The sequence below is a fragment of the Gallinula chloropus genome (assembly GCF_964237585.1).
Source record: "Gallinula chloropus genome assembly, chromosome: 36".
Taxonomy (NCBI): Eukaryota; Metazoa; Chordata; class Aves; order Gruiformes; family Rallidae; genus Gallinula; species Gallinula chloropus.
Genome location: NC_140121.1, coordinates 82,338 through 102,331, shown reverse-complemented (window position 1 = coordinate 102,331; position 19,994 = coordinate 82,338). Strand labels below are relative to the sequence as shown.

The 19,994-nt window shown below is 49.9% G+C and overlaps 1 protein-coding gene across 1 annotated transcript; it reads right to left on the bottom strand.

Moving 5' to 3' along the window:
* Positions 1-31: 31 nt before the first annotated feature.
* On the bottom strand, positions 32-19,740 carry AKAP8 (A-kinase anchoring protein 8). The gene is given in 15 exon segments (XM_084277784.1): positions 32-110; positions 233-633; positions 636-746; positions 6,057-6,152; positions 6,486-6,616; positions 7,192-7,285; positions 8,628-8,769; positions 8,997-9,093; positions 10,807-10,854; positions 11,270-11,414; positions 12,073-12,670; positions 14,935-15,217; positions 15,594-15,626; positions 15,915-15,953; positions 19,699-19,740. Coding segments are annotated over 14 exon segments (2,223 nt in total). The 5' UTR covers positions 19,718-19,740; the 3' UTR covers positions 32-110; positions 233-246.
* Between the last annotated feature and the right edge of the window lie 254 nt (positions 19,741-19,994).

Sequence of the window (19,994 nt, the reverse complement as noted above, 5' to 3'; positions counted from 1 at the left end):
CACCCCCCACCCCCCCAACACCCCCCCCATCCCCATCCCAGAAAACCACCAAGCGGAGCCGCAGCCGGAGGGTTTCTTGGGGGAAGGGGACGGCTCCTGCGCTCTTCATCCTAAAATGAGGGGGAAAAGAAGGAATTAACATTAAAATTAGAACTTAATGAGATTCAGGGAAGGGGGGGGGGGGCACCCAGCTCCTTGTTAATTAAGAGAATAATTAAGGATTCTACGTCACCTTCAGGGAATTCATCACAGTTCTCCCGGCTGCGGATCCGTAGCCGGCGGCGGAGCGTCTTCCTCCTCTTCTTCCTCCCTGCAGCGGGGTGCTGCAGCCTTCCTGCTTTCTTCCTCCTCCTCCTCCTCTTTACCTGCCCAACCCTCAGTTTCATTTTGGGGAGAAACCAGCGCTTCTTGGGGTTTTTCAGAAACAACAAGTGGTTTTTCCTCCGCCGCTTCCGAGGCGGGAGTCGCCGTCGCTTCCGCTGTGGCGGCCTCCTCGCCTTCCAGCTCGTCGTCTTGCAGGAACGGGGGCATCAATAAGGGTTTGGGGGGTTGATCTTGCTCCCCTAAATTTTTAAGGAATTCCTCAGGTTTGGAAAATTCTTGGGAGGTTTCCGGAGTTTCCATCGTTTCCCGGGAACGGCAGCGATTGGGTCGGTTGTTGCTTCGCCGCCGGCGGCGCCGTCGCCGCCTTCTAAAGCTTCATCCACGTCCCCATCTGTGATTTCATCCGTGAAGGGATCTTCTCCCTGTGGAAAAGAAGGAAATCAAAGCAAAGAAGACGGGAAAGGAAGAGTCAGGAAACCTCAGAAAGGGGGTTTTGTGTTTTCCTTTCGGCGACAGGAGAAGAAATTCAATTAATTCAGGAAAATGTTAATCAACGAGTCTTCAAACAGTGGGAAAATTACAATTATTCCTGGAGAATCCTGAAGGATTTAGAGAGAGAGAACGCCCAGAAAAGATCCCGTGCTGGGAAGGAGTGGAAAGAATCCATAAATAAGAAGGAAAAGTCACTAAATGTGAAGGAAAAGTCACTACATGTGAGGGAAAAGTCACTAAATATGAGGGAAAAATCCCTAAATATGAGGGAAAAATCCCTAAATATGAGGGAAAACTCACTACATATGAAGGAAAAATTGCTAAATATGAGGGAAAAGTCACTAAGTATGAGGGAAAAACCAATAAATATGGGAAAATCCCTAAATAAGAAGCAAAAATCACTAAATATGAAGGAAAAGTCACGATGTATGAAGGGAAAATCACTAAACATGAATGAAAATCCACTAAATATAAAGCAAAAGCCACTAAATATGAAGGAAGAACCCCTAAATATGAAGGAAAAGTCACTAAATATGAAGGAAGAACCCCTAATTATGAAGGAAAAGCCACTATATATGAAGGAAGAACCCCTAAATATGAAGGGAAAACCTTTAAATATGAAGGAAAGAACACTAAATCTGAGGGAAATAACACTAAATCCTAAACATGAAGGAAAAGACCCTAAACATGAAGGAAAACTTACTAAATATGAAGGAAAACCCAGTAAATATGAGGGGAAAATCGCTAAACATGAGGGAAAAAGTCACTAAACATGAAGGAAAACCAGCTAAACATGAGGGAAAAATGGCTAAATATGAAGGAAAAATGGCTAAACATGAGGGAAAATACGCTAAATAGGAGGGAAAATTCCCTCAATATGAGGGAAAACCCACTAAATATGAAGGAAAATTCACTCAATATGAAGGAAAACCCACTAAATATGAAGGAAAACCCACTAAATATGAAGGAAAATTCACTCAATATGAGGGAAAACCCACTAAATATGAAGGAAAATTCACTCAATATGAAGGAAAACCCACTAAATATGAAGGAAAACCCACTAAATATGAAGGAAAAATCCCTGCCGGCGGCGGCCCAGGTTCCGCACTGACACTGCACGGGTGTCACCGCCAGAGCACAGCGGCGTTACCAGCTCTGCTCCTCATTCCCAGGAAGAATTCAAAGGTTTGAAGCCCCCCAATTCCCATTCCCAAGGCATTTCTAGTTGCTCACACCCTCTGTTCCCCATTTCATGGCGCCGGCGGCTGGATTCCCGTTTTTTCCCCCCCCTTTTCCTGATCAGGGAAAAGGAGCGGCGACATTTCCATGTTTTTCATCCCATTCTTTCACCATTTGGGGTTATTTCTTGGGGGGATTTTGGGTGGGTTTTAGGTTTTTTTGGGGAGGTTGGGTTTGAAGTTTTCAAGAGACTGAAGAATCCAGATGCCGGCGTCGCACCTCGCAGCCAGAACGCGGCTCTGGGGGCCGCACCAGAACCTTCCAGAAGGTTTTGGGATAGGCTCATTTATATTTTTGGGGGGGGATTTTTAAGGTTTTTCCATGTTTTTTGGTCAATTTGTGGTAGGGTTTTTTCCCAAGTTGGTTTTCCACCTCGCTCAGGTGGACCCTAACACAGAGAGGCACAGGGTGGGTGAGCGCTCGCGGGGTCAGAGCAGGGGTGTAACCTGGATTTCGCCGGAGAGGCCCCACACACACCCAGTGGCGCAAGCAGAGGACGACAACCTCCTAAAATTCCCAAGGTTTTTTTCCTTTTCCTTTAGTTTTTCCTGCTTCCTTTCTTCCTCCCACCTCATCACTTGCCTGACCACGGTGGGAAAAAGAGGGAGGGGTGGGTTATTCTGGGGAAGCAAGGAGGGGTAAACCAAACCAAACCCAACACAACACTCCAGCTCATCCTTATTTTTTAACTTCCCCATCCTTATTTTTTCCTTCCCATCCTTATTTTTTCCTTCCCCTCCCTTCCCCCACCAAAACAACCCCCAACCCCTCAGATTATAAATCCACATCCATCAGAGACTCAGCCCCAGCTCAGCTGAGAAGAGAGAAGATCCATGCAAGGTGGAGGTTAAAAACCTCAACGTATCCATCTTCTCCGGGTTGAGGATCGCACCCTACGGGCGGCGGCGGGAGAGACGGAGAAGGGCTGGGATTTTTGGGGGGGGGAGGGGGTGGGCTGGGAGGTGGGAATATATCCATTCTACCTCGCCATCTTGGGACCCAAAAAACGTCCGTTATCGCCGGTAAATCTACCGGGGAACGTGAAGTCCACGTGTGGTGGAGACTGTCACTGGCTTCCCTTGGGAAGGGCGAGTTTAATCCCGCCATCCCTCCGAGGAGGAATCGGTTAAGGCCGACCATCAAGAATCCAAAAGCTCTTGATTATTTTAATTACTCTCGCCCTACGTTCTCCGGCTTCTCCTTTCAGGAAAAGGTGGGGTTGGGGGGTGGGGGCAAAAAAAAATCAAGGAGCTGGGGGGGGGGGGTGGAACCCCCCCCCCCAAATTGCCGGGAACGTTTAACGGCGAGGGCAGCGGCGGCGGCGGCGGTGGCAGCGGCGGCTCTTGGGAAATTTACCTGGAATCCTTTAGATTTTCCTCCACACCCCTTTTCAGTCTGGTTTTGAACACCTGGGGAATGATACGGAGACGGTGCTGGGATGGAGCCGTAGATCTCCTCCTGCCGCTGTGGCCCAGGCGCCCGTGCCGATTCATTATTAGATCTGCCGGCAGCCTTTGATACCGTTGATCATGAGGAGGTGTGGACGCGCCTGCGGACCCTGGCAGGGGGTAGACGGGAGTTGCACTTGAGCAGTTCCAGGTCTTTTGGGTTTTTTTTGGGTTTATTTAATGTGGTTTTGGTCTTTTTTTGGTTTGGTTTTTTTTTGGAGATGGGGGTTTTTTTCATTTCTCCAAGAGAGATGATCCCAGAGGTTTGCACCTCGTCTGCCCCGAGGAGTTTTCCTTTGGCTCCTGTGGGGTACCGCAGGGTTTTAAGCTCACCCTCTTGTTCAACGTGTATGAGAGGCCGGGGTTTGTAAGGAAGAGAAGAGAGACATGGGCGTCCGACGCCGAGGAACTCTCAGAAGGCTCTTTTTTTTATCCTCACTGGACCCAGAAAGTGGAGTCACAGTTGGGTTTTTGGGGGAAAATGTGTGGGATTTTCAGGTTGGAGGTGGGGGGGGAGGGTTTGTTTCCCTCCACGATGAGAGCTCGCTCAATCCGAGGTTTTAAGACCAAAAATAAAACCATGATGCTGGTGGGATGGGGAAGGAAAAGGGGGTTTGGGGGTGGGGGGAGAGGAAAAACCAACAACCAACCATCTGTGTTCCCCCCTCACGGTGTGTTGGGGGATGTGGGGGTGTGAGGGCAGCTCCCTGCCCTCGTTTTCCTGATGGATTCCTGGGTTGTTCCTGGTATTCCCAGGGAAATGAGTAGCCAAAAGAGCTTCTCTTCATCTTCACGTGGCGAGGAGGTTGTGGATATTCCCCCTTCTCTCTCTTGCCCGTCAACCCCGCGGGGGATCCCGCTGGTTTTACCCCCTCCCCTCGCGCTCTCAAGTCCGCGGTCGCCTTCCGGCTTGTCCTTCTGGAATTCCCAACGTTGCTCTGGGTTTAAACCATTCCTAATCCTGACCTTTCCTCCCTCTCTCTCCTTCCTGGCTCCATCTCAGCTCTGATAATCGGATGGGAACAGGGCTAATGAGGGGCTAACGAGGGTGTCTCAGCACCCACCCCCCCCAAATTCAGGGTGCTCCGGAGTTTGGTCCCAGCTTTTTAGGGTAGAAGAAATTAAGTTATTAATTATTATCATTATTATCATCATTATCATCATCACTATTAATACTACATCATTCAATAATATTACATCAGTAATAATGGCAAGTGATGTACAGTTAAATTATTAATATAAATAATTTATATTCAATATTAGTAAATTATAGTAATTATACCTAATTAAACTTTATTACATAATAGTACAATATTTAGAATTAAGTAATTTAGTATTTAATATTGTTCTGTAATAATAGCAATAATGATAATATAAATATCAACTTTTATACTGAGGGGATGTATGATCATTATTATTTTCATTAAATAATACATTATTCAATATTACACAATTAGTATCAGTAAATGACCTATAATTAAATAATTTATATTAAATAATTTATATCCATTATCAATTATAGTAATTATTACTAATCATATTATTTCCAATCCAATCATTTATATTGAATATTTTGCATAAATTATTAAATGATAGTGATCATTACTAATTAAACATTACTAAATAACAATAAATGATTTCTAATGAAATAGTGTAATTTATATCTATTATTAAATTATAATTATTACCAGTTAAATATTATTAAACATTAGTAAATGGTTTCTAATGAAATAATGTATATTGGATAACTTGTATCAAATCAATGCTATTAAATAATAGCAATCATTGCTAATTATTATTAAATAATAGTAAATGGTCTAGAATAAATAATTTATATTAAATAATGTAATAATATTAACTATTAGTATATTATTCAATGATAACAATGATGATAATAACAATAATAATGATAATAATATCTCCCCTTGGTGAGGGGTTGTAATGGGTGGGCCAGGAGCTTTGTCCACACAGGGTTCAACCCCAGTGGGACTCAGGTGATGACTTCAACCCCACACGCTCCTCTCCCTGCACTTCAGGGGTGTGGGGGGGACCCAAACTTGGGGACAGGGGGTGCCTTGAGCGCCCCCCACCAAGCCACAGCTGGAGGGGTGGCTTTGGGGAACCAGAAGTTCTATTTTTTGGGGGTTGGTTTATGCTATTTTCCTTTCTTTTCATGACTTTTCAGGTTTCAGAATGGATCTACCCACGAACGAATCAGCAAGGTCCAACCTACCAGTTAAAATACCAAAGAAAAAAGGAACAACCACCAAAAAAAAACACCCCATAAAACCACCAACAACCAAAGGCGAAGCCGCGGTGAAGCCACCTCCAGAGGAAAGAAACCAGACCCAAGATTTAAAGATTAAATATATATATATATATATGTATGTATAAAGAACAGCAGAGCAGAACCTACTCTTCTCCCCATCGGACGTCCCGTCACCGACACACGGCGAGACGCGGTTCCGCCGCGGTGTTGCCGGTGTTCCAGGGATCAGAGAAGAGGAGGAGGAGGAGGAGGAGGAGTTGTTGCCAACTCACAGGTTTACTCACCTTGAGGTATTTTTCCAACATCTTGACGATGTGTTTGTTATTCAGGACGCTCTTGGCCACGTGTAAACTGGTTTTCTTGAACTGTTCTGCAGCCATCTGGGAAAGGAGGAGAAGGAGATGTCGGGGTGGGGGGAGTTGGGGTGGTGAATCTGTTGTGTCTGAAGCCTGATTGTTCATTTATTAAGTGATTCCAGTTCGTTTGTCGACCCCCAAACCCCCCCTTGAAAGGGAATTGTTCATTTTAACCTCCAACAAGCAGGGAAAAGTTAAAAAGAGGAAGTGTTTCAGCCTGCTTGGTGTGATCTGAATCCACTTGAGGTCATAATAAACCCCCCCCAGGGCTTGGATACATCCTGTGGCGCTGGAAAACGGCTCCGGATCGGAGCGGGAGCGAGTGGGATTGAGCAGGATCGGGTGGGATCCGCTTACCCTGCGGTTCCTGTTGTGATCAGCAGATCTCAGGTGCCTCTGGAGAAGGTGGTTCTGAGCTGGGATTAACATGTCACATGCCATGCAGTGAGCAGCCTCGATCTTCTTGAAGAAATGCTCCTGGCCGATCCCTACGGGAGGACAGGGAGAAATGAGACCTTTGGGCTCCTGAATTTGAGGAGAGGGGGAGGTTTTGGGGGGCTGATGTGGTGATTTGGCACCCAAATTCCTTCTGGAGATGCCAAAACACTCAGGTGTGTTGCTCCAAGAGGGTTTTTCCTCCCTAAAACACATCATTCTGATGGAGTAACCGAGTGTAGGAGGAAGAGGGACGGGGATAACACCTAAATCGACCTGTTTCACCCCAAAATCAGCCTGTCTCTCCATAAAACTTCCTTAATTGAGGAGGAAGGGCACAACTAACGTTACCCTGTGGCTCTGGGATGATCCCTCCACCCTATTTAGGCTTGGACTTTAGATTTTATAGCCCCCCCACCTCCACCCCAGCTCATCACTCCTCAGACTGTAGCGGGGAACAAGCGCGGTGAGGAAGCTGCTTCTTCCCCATCCATCACCACAACGGATCAACACCACAAGATCCACCTGGTTTTAACCAAAAAGCCACCAAAATATTTAAAAATCAACAATTTTGGGGACTTTTTTCCCCCTCCACGCCTCTCCCAGGAGGAGGAGAAGGGATTCTTACCCTTAAAAGGATCAGGTTTCTGTTTGGTGCCTTCTTTGTCTGTCAGTTCCTGGCGTCGCTTCTCGATCTTCTTATTCCTGTTGACGATGTATTCCTGCAAGGGAAGGAGAGGGAACTCACTGTCCTCTGAAAATCAGAGCCAAACAGAAGCCTGTTCACACATCAGCATCCAAATCCCTGTGGGAAATGCCCAAATCCTTGAAAAATGACCCCAAAACACCAACGTTGGTCAGCTGGGAAATGAAAGGCCTTAGTTCTGATCTCTCCTTCCTCAGCTCTGCATGTGGAGAGGGGAAAGATGATCCTCTGGGTTATTAATATCTGGCTTTTCTGGATCCATTCTGGCCATTTCTTACCCCTCCTGATGGAAAAACCCCTTGAGGAACGGCAGTGTTCCAGTGTGATGTCATGGGGTGATGTGATAAGGCCCAAAATCAGGCCTGAGACCCTCAAATAAGGCCCAGGATGCCCAAAATGAGGCTCAGGACCATCAAAATCAGGCCCGGGATGCCCAAAACCAGGCCCAGGACCCTCAAATCAGGCCCAGAAATCTCAAAACCAGGCCCAAGATGCCCAAAATGAGGCCCAGGGTGCCCAAAAAGAGGATCAGGACCCTCAAATTAGCCCCGGGACACCCCAAAACCAGGCCCAGGAATCCCAAAGTCCAGGCCCAGGAAACCCCAAAATTAGGCCCAGGATGCCCCAAATCCAGGCCTGGGACACCCCGAAACCGTCTCAGGACCCTCAAATCAGGCCCAGGACCCTCACATCAGGTCCAGGGCACCCAAAACCGAGGCCCAGGACACCCCAAAACAAGGCTCAGGACCACCAAATCAGACCCAAGAACCTCAAAATCAGGCCCAGAAACCTCAACAATCAGGCCCAGGATGCCCAAAACCAGGCCCAGGACCCCCTCAAAATCGGCCTGGGGTGCCCCAAAACACCCCAAAACCAGGCCCAGGACCCTCAAAATCAGACCAGGGCCTGGGGTGCCCTAAATCCAGGCCCAGGGCACCCCAAAATCCAGGCCCAAGAACTTTAAAACCAGGCCCAGGAACCCCCAAAGTCCAACCCAGGAAACCCCAAAGTACAGGCCCAGGGCACCCCAAAACCAGGCCCATACCCTTAAATCAGACCCAGGGCACCCCAAAATCCAAGCCTGGGAACCCCAAAGTTTGGCCCATGATGCCCCAAAACCAGCCCCAGGAACCTCAAAAATGAGGCCCAGAAACTCCCAAAACCAGGCCCAGGAACCTCAAATTGGACCAAGGACACCCCAAAACGAGGCCCAAGAACCTCAAAATCAGGCCCAGGACCCTCACATCAGTCCTGGGGTGCCCCAAAATCCATGCCCAGGGTGCCTAAAATGAGGCCCAGGACCCCCAAAATCCAGGCAACAGGAAAGGGTGGAGCTAAGAGCAAAGAACCCACTTTACCTGCAGGAACTCGACGGTTTTATCTGGGAGTTTGGTACCGATGTAGCGCAAAGTCTCTTTGTGGAACTTGCTCTGGAGATGTTTCTGGATCTCTTCTTCCTCAAAACTCCGGAACTTGCAGACAGAACAGGCAAACTGGATTCTAAGGCAGAGGGAAGAAGGAATAAGCTCAGCTTAACGAGTACACGGAGAAGACGAGCGCGTTCACAAGGCTGGAGTCGGCTTTGCTGTTGGTCTTGGCTACTTAAAGCACCCTCCTGACCTCAAGAACTTGAGTATTTAACACAATATTATCTAAAAAAGTCATAAAATACACAAAAAAGGGGGAAAAAAACCTCAAAGCAGAGCCTGGAGACACAATTCCCTCACCTGTCCATAGCGCGGTCGCGCATCCTGTCCCTTCGCCGCTGCTTCTCCCTCTTCTTCTTCACCTCCTCATCCTCATCTTCACACCCATCTCCAGATGCTGTGGAGGGAGGAGGAAGAGAAAAGTGTTCCCCTTGGTTCCCTCAGCTTTGGGAAATCCCAATGTTTTGGTTTCTGGAAGCATTCCCAAGCCAAATTCCGACCGTAAGGAAAAATGAGGCCCAGGACCCTCAAAACCAGGCCTGGGACGTCCAAAATCCAAGCCCAGGATGCCCAAAACCAGGCCAGGATCCTCAAATCAGGCTCAGGACCCCCAAAATTCAGGCCCCATGACCACCCTAAACCAGGCCCCAGGACCAGGATGCCCAAAAACAGCCCCTGGGACCGCCCAAAATCCAGGCCCCAGGACCATCCAAAAACTAGGCCCCGGGGCACCCCAAAATCCAGGCCCCAGGACCTCCCAAAGTTCCTGGGGTTTCTTCCTGAGGTCTCCAAATTGAGGTTTTGGATCTATTCCTCACATCACCCTCCCAAGAACCTCTTTAATTGATGGGAAAATGAGAGATCACTAACGATTCAGCTCCTCTGGGCAGCGTTTTGGGGCAGAGAGCTGCGAGGCGAAGAGGCAGGACTCAGGTAAATAATTCATCTCCAATATTTTCAGGGCAAGGAGCCCAGAATTGGGCATCAGAGGGAATATTAACACCCACCTAGATCCCAATTTCAATCCTGAAATCAACTTAAAAGCAGCAAGAAAACACTGTTTCACCGGGGGTCACCAAACCCACCCACTCCCAAAGCAGCCAAAGCGGATTCACCCGCTTTACACCACGTGGATTTTAGATGAAAAGTGGTTTAACTCCCAATTCTTTAGATATTTAAACAGGTGACTGAAGCCTGAGCTGGAAAATTCTTTGGTTGAAGGGATTTTCTTTTGCTCTGCCCTCAAAAATAAGAGCACCATCCACTCCTCTGCGCCGAGAAGAAAACAGAGTTGGGAATGATCTGGAGTAGAAGCAGTTCCAGGAGGAGCACGGAGAAGGAAAAGAGGGGGTAACCCCTTACCTTCCTCCATCAAATCACCCCAATTCCCATTCTCCTGGGGGAAAAAAGAGACACAAAAGAAAGATGTTGGTGTTATTTACGCCTCCTGCAAGCACAGGGTCCTAACTCAACCCCTCCAAGCGCTTCCTGGGTCCCAATGTGTTCGAATTCCTGCTGGGAAATTCAGACCCAGGGAAATTCAGACCCAGGATGCCCCAAAATGAGGATCAGGACCCTCAAATCAGGCCCAAGAACCTCAAAATCAGGCCCAGGGGCCTCACATCAGGTCTGGGGTGGCCCAAAATCCCAGCCCAGGGTGCCCCAAAATCCAGGCCTGGGACCATCCAAAGGACAGTCCAAAACCAGGCCCAGGACCCCCTCAAAATCCAGGCCCAGGACCCCCCAATATCCAGGCCCAGGACCACCCCAAAACCCAGGCCCAACCCCAAAGTGAGGCTAAGGACCATCAAAATCAGGTCCAGGACCCTCAAATCTGGCTCAGGGCGCCCCAAAATCCAGGCCTGGGACCCTCAAATCTGGCTCAGGGTGCCCCAAAATCCAGGCCTGGGACCCTCAAATCAGGCCCAGGGCACCCCACATTGCCAGAGAAATTCCAAGGAGCAAATAATTGTTAAACATATGGGCTAAAAACACTGTTTCTGGGTGATTTGAAATATTCTGCCCCTCAGTGCGGTCAAATTAGCAGAGGAAATCGCTCAAGTGCTTAAATATTCCCAAATTTGAGGGGAAAAAGAGGAGTTACTTACACCTCTGTCAGCTTCATCTCCTGATTTTTCCTCTCCTTCGCCCTCATCTGCTGCACACAAGAGAAATCATTTAGTGGGTGTTAACAGGAGGGGGTCTTTTCTCCCACTTAACACCCCAAGGGGTCCCTAATATATCGTTAAGTACCACTATTCTCCCACTTAACACCCCAAGGGGTCCCTAATAAACCAGGATACCACGATACAGGCCCCAAACCCCAGTTCAAATCCCAGGGGGTTCACTGGTTTCTCTCCATGTGTCAGCCCCATGCCATGAGCTCTGCTCTTACTTCCCAGGCCCCCCCTAAAAAATACCCAAGGTTATTGGGTATTCTGGACTCTGTGGACTCACAGGAGGATTTTACCAACAAGGAGTAAAACCAAAGTAGAGGCAACAGGTTTGAAACGTAGCTGGAAGAGAAACCAGTTACAAATGGGGGGGGAACTGGGAGGGAAGGGGGTTCGTACCGTTCTCGGTGTCGTCTCCTTCGCTGTCTGTCTTGGCCTGTTTGCTGTCTGGCTCATCCCCACTCTGAGACTGTTTGCGTTTGCGGCCTCCTCCTTCGCTGTCCGATCGCCCTCCGGATCGGTTTCGGAAGCCTCTTCTCTTGGGCTGAAAGGAATCAGTTTGTAGCCATCAATTGTCAGGTGGCAAAACAAACCCCCAACCCCAATTAAGTTTAAAAAACCAAATTGTTCCACCCATTTCCTTAAAAAGTTGGCGGTTTTGGGAGCCTGAAGAGTTATTTTTGGCTATAAAAGGATTTTAGGGCTCTTAGGGAGTGGATTTGGGGTGGGGGTAAGCACTCAGGTTGTATTTTAAGTGTAAATGGGTGATGCTTTGCTCCATCCAGGAAAAGACATGAATTATCCTGTGATGGAAGTGATGGAATCCCAGACTGGTCTGGGTTGGGAGGGACCCCAAGGGTCCCAGAGCTCCAACCCCCCTGCCACAGGCAGGGCCACCAACCTCCAGGCCTGGAGCTACACAAGATTGCCCAGGGCCCCATCCAACCTGGCCTTGGACACCCCTAGGGATGGGGCACCCACCTCCTCTCTGGGCAGCCAATCCCAATCCCATCCCAATCATAGAATCCTCGATTGGGCTGGGTTGGAAGGGACCCCAATGATCACAGAGCTCCGACCCCCCTACCACAGCCAGGGCCACCAACCTCCAGGCCTGGATCTCCACGAGGTTGCTCAGGGAGAATGAGGTAAGGACCCCCCCACCTCCCACCCCAAACTCAAAGCAGACAACGGGGATGACTTACCATGAGGGCGTTCATGTGCCAGGGCACCGCCCCCATCCTGTCTCTGTTCCGCTGCCGCCCCATTCCATAGGGCATATTCCCATAGCGTCCCATTCCCATGCCCGACATCCCCATCATGCCATAGTCATAGTCTCCATAGTCCCCGTAATCGCCGTAGTCGCCGTAATCCCCGTAATCCCCGTAGTCGCCGTAATCTCCGTAGTCGCCGTAGTCGCCGTAATCGGGAACGAGGGCTTGGGAAAAGAGGGATGGGAGCCTGTTGGATCCAGCCCCACCCATCCCACGCCCACCCATGTAGTTCAACTCGTTCCACCGAGCCGAGAGGCGCTCGGAGCTGGAGGAGGGCATGAAGTGATCGGCGCGGTTGAAGGCGTTCACCCGCCCGCGGTTCTGAACGCGGTTCTGACCCCGGCCGCGGATGAGCCCGTAGTTGTTCCCTCTGTTCCGGGATTGATCCCGTCGGCTGTCGAACTGGCTGCCGAAGGAGTCGTTGCGATCGCTTCCCACCTCTCCGTAGTCGTAGCCGGATCGATACACGTCGCGGTCGCTCAGGGAGGAGCGCGAGTCGTAGGAGTCGAAGGACTCGAATCTGAAAGAGCTGAGGAGGAGGAGGAGGAGACACTTAGTGGCTGCAACAACCCCCCTGGAGATCCCCTGGGTGAGGTTTTTATCCCGATCCCAACGCTCCGGGCCAGGGAAACAGGAGGATCGTGTGTTAAACCCTGTGTACCGCTCGCTTTCTGTCACCCACGCCTCTTTTTCCAGCATTTCAGGCAAAAAAATAGAGATTTGAAAAGATTTCAGGCAAAAAAATACAGATTTGGAAAGATTTCAGGCAAAAAAATACAGATTTGGAAAGATTTCAGGCAAAAAAATACAGATTTGGAAAGATTTCAGGCAAAAAAATACAGATTTGGAAAGATTTCAGGCAAAAAAATACAGATTTGGAAAGATTTCAGGCAAAAAAATACAGATTTGGAAAGATTTCAGGCAAAAAAATACAGATTTGGAAAGATTTCAGGCAAAAAAATACAGATTTAGAAAGATTTCGGGCAAAAAAATATAGATTTAGAAAGATTTCAGCCAAAAATTATATAGCTTTAGAAAGATTCCAGCCAAAAAAATATAGCTTTAGAAAGATTTCAGCAAAAAATATATAGATTTAGAAAGATTTCAGGCAAAAAAAAATATAGATTTAGAAAGATTTCAGGAAAAAACCCATAGATTTAAAAATATTTCAGGCAAATATATTTTTCAGGCAAAATAATAGATATATAAAAATATTTCAGGCAAAAAATATAGATTTAGAAATATTTCATGAAAAAATATATAATTTAGAAAGATTTCAGGCAAAATAATATATATAGAAAAATATTTCAGGAAAAAAAAATAACAGATTTGGAAATATTTTGGGCAAATATAATATAAAGATCTCAGGCAAAAAATACAGATTAAAAATATCTGAGGCAAAACCATATGGATTTTAAAAGATTTCAGGCAAAATAATACCTATTTTTAAAATATTTCAGGCAAAACCATATAGATTTATAAAGATTTGAGGCAAAAAATACAGATTTAAATATATTAGAGGCAAAAAATATAGATTTATAAAGATTTCAGGCAAAAATAATACATTATTTAAAAATATCAGGGTTTCTTGTGCAGCTCTGTGAGCAGGAATCCTTCCTCACTAACTTTACAGCACTAAACCTCCCTGAATTAGGTTTTCTCAGGGGAAAAAACAGATCCCAAAAGCTTCCCCCTGGGTCAAAGCTGCTTCTCCTTCTCCCTTAGCTCTGCCTCTGGGTGTGAATTCATGTGGATAAACCTCCCCTGAGATGAAACAAAGCCCCAGGTTGGAGTAAACACGGGCTGGTTCAAGGGTGGAGTTGCTGCTGAGTAGGGCTGAGCCCGTCCGCGATGGTCACAGCGCCTCTGGGAGTCACAGGGAGGAGAGAAAACCCCAGGCAGAGGCATCCTGCCCCCAGAGAAGGGAGTGGAAAGATCACAGAATCATAGACTGGTCTGGATTGGAAGGGACCCCAAGGATCACAGAGCTCCAACCCCAGGTGGGACCCCAGGGTGCTGCAGGGGAAGGGGGTGGGTGTGGAATGCCCCCCCCTTCCAGCTAAGACAGAAGACAACTCAGGAGGAACAGACTGCAACCCCCCCACTCCCCATTCCCTGCCCCTCCTCATGCCAAGATGAGGAGGGAAGAAGTAAAATCATGAAGTTAAGTGCTAAGAAGGGAGGGGTGGGGGGAAGTAGAGATGATGGAAGATGTGGAGGAGGAAAGCAGCTTGTGAGGAACCTCCAGAACCCCACTCCCCATTCCCTGCCCCTCCTCACATCAAGATGGGGAGGGAAGAAGTAAAATCATGAAGTTAAGTGCTAAGAAGGGAGGGGTGGGGGGAAGTAGAGATGATGGAAGATGTGGAGGAGGAAAGCAGCTTGTGAGGAACCTCCAGAACCGCACTCCCCATTCCCTACCCCTCCCCATGTTGCAAGGGGGGGGGGGAGAAGGGAGTCAAATCATGATGAAGTTTAAGTCTGAGAAGGGAGGGGTGGAGGGGGAAGGAGCTTGAAGACCCGGCTGCACTTCTCATCACCCACCTCTGGCTCATTGGGGGTGTAGTTTTAAGTGTAATAAATCACTTTTCCTTCCTTTATTCTGTGTTGAGTCTGTTTTGCCCGTGATAAAACTGCAGAGTGACCCCCTCTCTGTCCTTATCTCGAATCCTGAGCCTCCCAATGTATATATTTTCTCCCTTTTTTGGTTGAAAATGGGAGTGAGGGAGCAGTTTTGATGCCTCTAACCAGTGCCAAACCACCCACACATCCCAAAGAATCAGAAAGAGTCACCTCTCCTGGTCTTCCATGCCTTCCCCCGTGGCGCCGCTGCCTTCTTTGGACAGCATATCCAGCCTCTGGTTGATTTTAGCGATGATGGAGTCGGAATTCTCATTCGCTGAAGACTCAGAGCCGTAGGAAGCCACCGGCATGGTGGTGTTGACGTCGGTGTTCATGCTCATGTCAGATGTTTTGGGGGTTTCCCAGCTGCCTGAGGTGGCAGCAGCGTAGTTGTAGGTGGCCGCCGTGTTAGCGGCGGTGGTTTGGGTGTTGTAGTAGTCGTAGCCTTCATAGCCTGCACACCCCCCCCCCCCAAAAAAAAGGGATATAAACCCAAAATTAGTAGGTTATTTTAAAGCCATGAGGATCTGGAGGAGTTTAGATGGGAAGAGCTCCTAATCAGGCAGTGCCACAGATGGGTTTTGCCTCTTTTATAAGAGAACCAGGTTCTTAAAGTGAGGAGTATTAGAGATTTAGGGCTGGAGGTTGGTGGCTCTGCCTGTGGCAGGGGGGATGGAACTCGCTGATCCTTGGGGTCCCTTCCAACCCAACCCATTCCATGATTCTATGATAGATTCCCATCTCCCAACCCTAAAACCAGAGGGATTTTCTTCCTTTGGGGCCACCAAACCACAGCCCAGGGAGATGAATGAGGAGTTTTTAGAACTTACCTTGCCAACTTGTCGCGTTGGTGGCGTATGAACCTGAACAGGGGTGGAAAAAAAGAAGAGTTTTAGCTTTAAACCCAACAAAATTAAAAGTTCAGAGACTAAACAGACATAACTGGGTTTTACTGGTGGGGAAAATTCCCCTGGAGAATGGGAAGAGTTGGGGCTTCCAAGCACTAATTATGAGAACAAAAGGTGTGATACAGCCATCTAAACGTGTTTAAAGTGCTCCTAGAATAGGTTATTCTGGCTCAAGGAGCCCAAAATAGGGATTATTCTAACCCTGAAATACCCCAAACGATGTTTTTCAACCCCAAAACTCACCTTGAGCGTTGGCGGCTCCAGTATTCCAGGTGCCATAACCTGCAAGGAGAAGAGGGCAGTGACTCCACTGGCCTTAGGGGGAGGTTGTTTCTACCCTTAATTGACTTTAGAACCAATCAAATGGTTAATTAGGGCTGTGCTGCTGGGTTTAATTGTCTGGGAAACACCCCAAAAAAGCTCTTCCTGATGTTTTGTTGAGGTTTGTAAAGGTGCTCGACCTTAAGGATGGAGAAATCACCCCCAGAACCAAACCCAGATCAAGGCAGGGTGTTTCCATTCCACATCCTTTTCCCTAGGGAATGTCAGAGCTGAGAGGTGAGCGCTCTTAGCCCAGCTGATGAAACAAATCAAGGTCCCTACGCTTCTCTAATTACAAGATTCCAGCTTATGAGGCAGCTTTGGTCCAGGAAACAGCAGCAGGATGAAGGATTCACCCATGTGGAAGCAGCAGTTGACATCAGCAGGTGACACCAGCAGCTCCTTCACATCACAGCAGCGGTTTGTCTTCCTCCTCCTCAGCAATAAATCAATCCTTTCTCTATTTTTAAATCCTTCCCCAAGCTTTCCAGGGTGGAATTGGGATCCAAACCCCCCCAACGCCTTCACCCACTCCAAGGGCAGCGGGTAAACAAGCTCCAAAGCATCACAACACCTTGGGATGGTCTCAATTGACAAGATGCTCCAAGTTTCACTGGGAATCTCAGCTTCTGCTTCTCCATGGAATAAAACCCCCCACTTTTTAAACCTTTATTTAGCATTCCCATTGGAAAAACAACCTGGTCTCCAAGCAGAACCACTTCCTACTGAGCCAAATTATCTCCACACCCCAAATTCCTCTCCCCAGTTCTTTCCTGGTCTTCTTGTCTTCCCCCCACCACCCCCACAGGAAATCTGTGGTTTCTCTTCCCTTTAAAACCACCTCACCCCCCCCCTTCCAAACACTCCCTGGCTACAGAAGAGGCTGCACAACCCCCAAACCCACACGTGTTTCCTTCCTCCTTTTAAATTTTGGGTTGATTTTCCACACTTCAGCCATAAAAATCATCATCTTTTTGGAGGCAGCTGCTAATTTTACCAAGTTTTGCTATTTTTCCAGCATCACCCCCCTGATTCTTTTATAGAAGCAAAATTTTTCTTGCCTTTTTTTTGCCAAACTTTCCAACTTTTACAGGCAAACCCTGATTTGTTTTGCACGTGGGGGGTGATTTTTAAGGCTCTGTTTTAATTTTCCCTCCTCCTGCTCATTAACTCCTCTTACAAACGAGCTGCTGAGGGGTTGCAAGTGACACCAAACCCCTGATTATCTCAACACCTGCTTCCCAGCACGCTTGGAACAGGGGGAAAAGCAGGAAGAGAAAGCAAAGGCAGGGCAGGGAAAGCTTTTCTCCAGGCAGGTGCCTCAGTTTCCTCAAACCAGGGTCATGGCAGCTCCTCCTTTCCTTCCATTTCCAAGCTGGCTTGGATATAACTACAGCTAACAGCAACAATCCACGACAAAACCCCTCTGAAGCCACAGGGGGTTCAATCTGTTAACAGCTTTGGGAGGAGAAGGGGAGATCTCAGCTTTAAGCAGCTCGTTAACATCCTAAATCCAAGGAAATTGTTCTCTGGGAATGATTATTGGGTTTGTTCAGTTGGTTGAGCTCTTCCCATTTGTTCCTCCGGACTCACTGGGTCGTAGGTAGAGGTTAAAAAGTCACTGAGGATGATTTCAACTACACAAATACCTTAAATAAGGTGGTTTGAATCCTGCCACAGCTTCTCACTTGTGTTTTCTACTCAAAGAACTGGTAAAAACTCTTCAAAACATGATGGAAGTGACATCAGGTATCAGATCTCCACCAAGGATCCAGGAGCCTTTAGTCACCCACCACCACCTCACCCCCAAACCAAGTCCCATGGAAGGGATTTTTAGGACGTTCAGTTGTTAAAAAACTTCAACCCAGGACGATTCCCTTTCGGTTTCCATTTCTGCTGAGCCCCGTTTCACAAAGGAGCTGGGAAACAACACGGTGGAAGCCAGGAGAATGCAGCCACGGCGAGGAACCAAGGCCGTGAGGAAGGAAGATGGGGGGGGGGGAGGTGTTTCTTCCCCTCTTCCCCCCCCAAACTAATCTCCCCAGTGCCACAGAGTGAAGCGTGGTGATGTTAAGGGTGGGAAGAGCCCACCAGCGGCTTCCTCGGGCTCTATTTGACACCTTTTCGCTGGTGATGGTTATAGAGGGGAGGAGGGAGATGCCTCAAGGGGCGAAGCCCAACCTGGACGGCTTGGAGGGGGCGGGTAGCGGATGGGGAAGGGGTTGGGAGGGTGGGAAAGAGGCGCCCCGGCTCGTTCTATGGCTGGGACAGGTGCGGGGGATGGTGGCCCCGTTCCTGCCAGAGCCACGGCGGGGCTTCTCCCGGGGATAACGTGAGGGGAGAAGGGGAAGGAGGTGGGGGGGGGGGAGAGGGGGGGGGGGGATTTTCGGCCCTGCCTGAGGTGAAGCCGCTCCCCGGGGTGAGCCCCACAAAGCAGCCGCCTCCCTCCCTCTCCTCCTCCCTCCCCACTTCCCGGGAGGGGAAAGGGTGGGGGGCGGACAGGGGAAGAAGGGTGGAAGGAGAATGGGGGGGGGGGGAAAGGAGAATGGGGGGGGGGGGGGGAAAGGAGAATGGGGGGGGGGGGAAAGGAGAATGGGGGGGGGGGGGAAAGGAGAATGGGGGGGGGGGAAGGAGAATGGGGGGGGGAAAGGAGAATGGGGGGGGGGAAAGGAGAATGGGGGGGGGGGGAAAGGAGAATGGGGGGGGGGGAAAGGAGAATGGGGGGGGGGGAAAGGAGAATGGGGGGGGGAAAGGAGAATGGGGGGGGGAAAGGAGAATGGGGGGGGAAAGGAGAATGGGGGGGGAAGGAGAATGGGGGGGGAAGGAGAATGGGGGGGGGGGAAGGAGAATGGGGGGGGGAAGGAGAATGGGGGGGGGAAGGAGAATGGGGGGGGGAAGGAGAATGGGGGGGGGAAGGAGAATGGGGGGGGGAAGGAGAATGGGGGGGGGAAGGAGAATGGGGGGGGGAAGGAGAATGGGGGGGGAGGAGAATGGGGGGGGGGAAGGAGAAGGGGGGGGGGAAGGAGAATGGGGGGGGGAAGGAGAATGGGGGGGGGAAGGAGAATGGGGGGGGGAAGGAGAATGGGGGGGGGAAGGAGAATGGGGGGGGAAGGAGAATGGGGGGGGGAAGGAGAATGGGGGGGGGAAGGAGAATGGGGGGGGAAGGAGAATGGGGGGGGGAGGAAGGAGAATGGGGGGGAGGGGGAAGGAGAATGGGGGGGGGAAGGAGAATGGGGGGGGGAAGGAGAAAGGGGGAGGGGGGGAAGGAGAAAGGAGGGGGGGGGGAAGGACCGGCGCGCACGCGGCGGGGGGCGTGGCGCCGCCGCCGCCATTTTGTGTCGTCTGTAGAAATGGGACCGGCTCCATTTCCGCCCCCCCACCCCCCCTCCCTCACCCGCGGGGGGGGGACGACGACGACGAACGACACACGACCTGCTTCTCCCCCCCCCCTTTAGACTAGCAACCGCCAACCAATCAGAGACGCCCTAGCGGTGAGCGACGCAAGGCTGAGCCAATCAGCGCAAGCGCCCCCTCACGGGAGGCGGGCACAAAGCTTCCCCGCAGGGACCCCATTCCCCCCTCCTCCTCCTCCCTTCTTAACCCTACTGGGAGCCGCCGCTGAGGCAGCGGGAGGGTTGAGACGCTGTCGGACCGAGCTGTAGTCCCGGGGGAGGGAAGGGAAAGGCCGGGGCCGCCCCGCACCTACCGCCATATCCCTGCTCCATCTCTCCCCTCCGCCTCCGGCCAGCGGCGCCGCACTGCCCGCCCGGAGCGCGCCGCTGCGCAGGCGCGCGGCCCCCGCCGCCCATTGGGCCTCAGCGCCGCTCTGCCCCGCCCACGAAGCTCTTCCATTGGCCCTTCTCCAAGAACCTACCCCCTCGCTTACCATTGGTCAAGCTTACCGAGAGGCGCCACCTTCCCGCCTCACCCATTGGCCAGCGCGCCGCCGCCGGCGCCCGTCCCTTAATCCTATTGGCGAAAGCTTTTCCTCCGTGTGCCTCC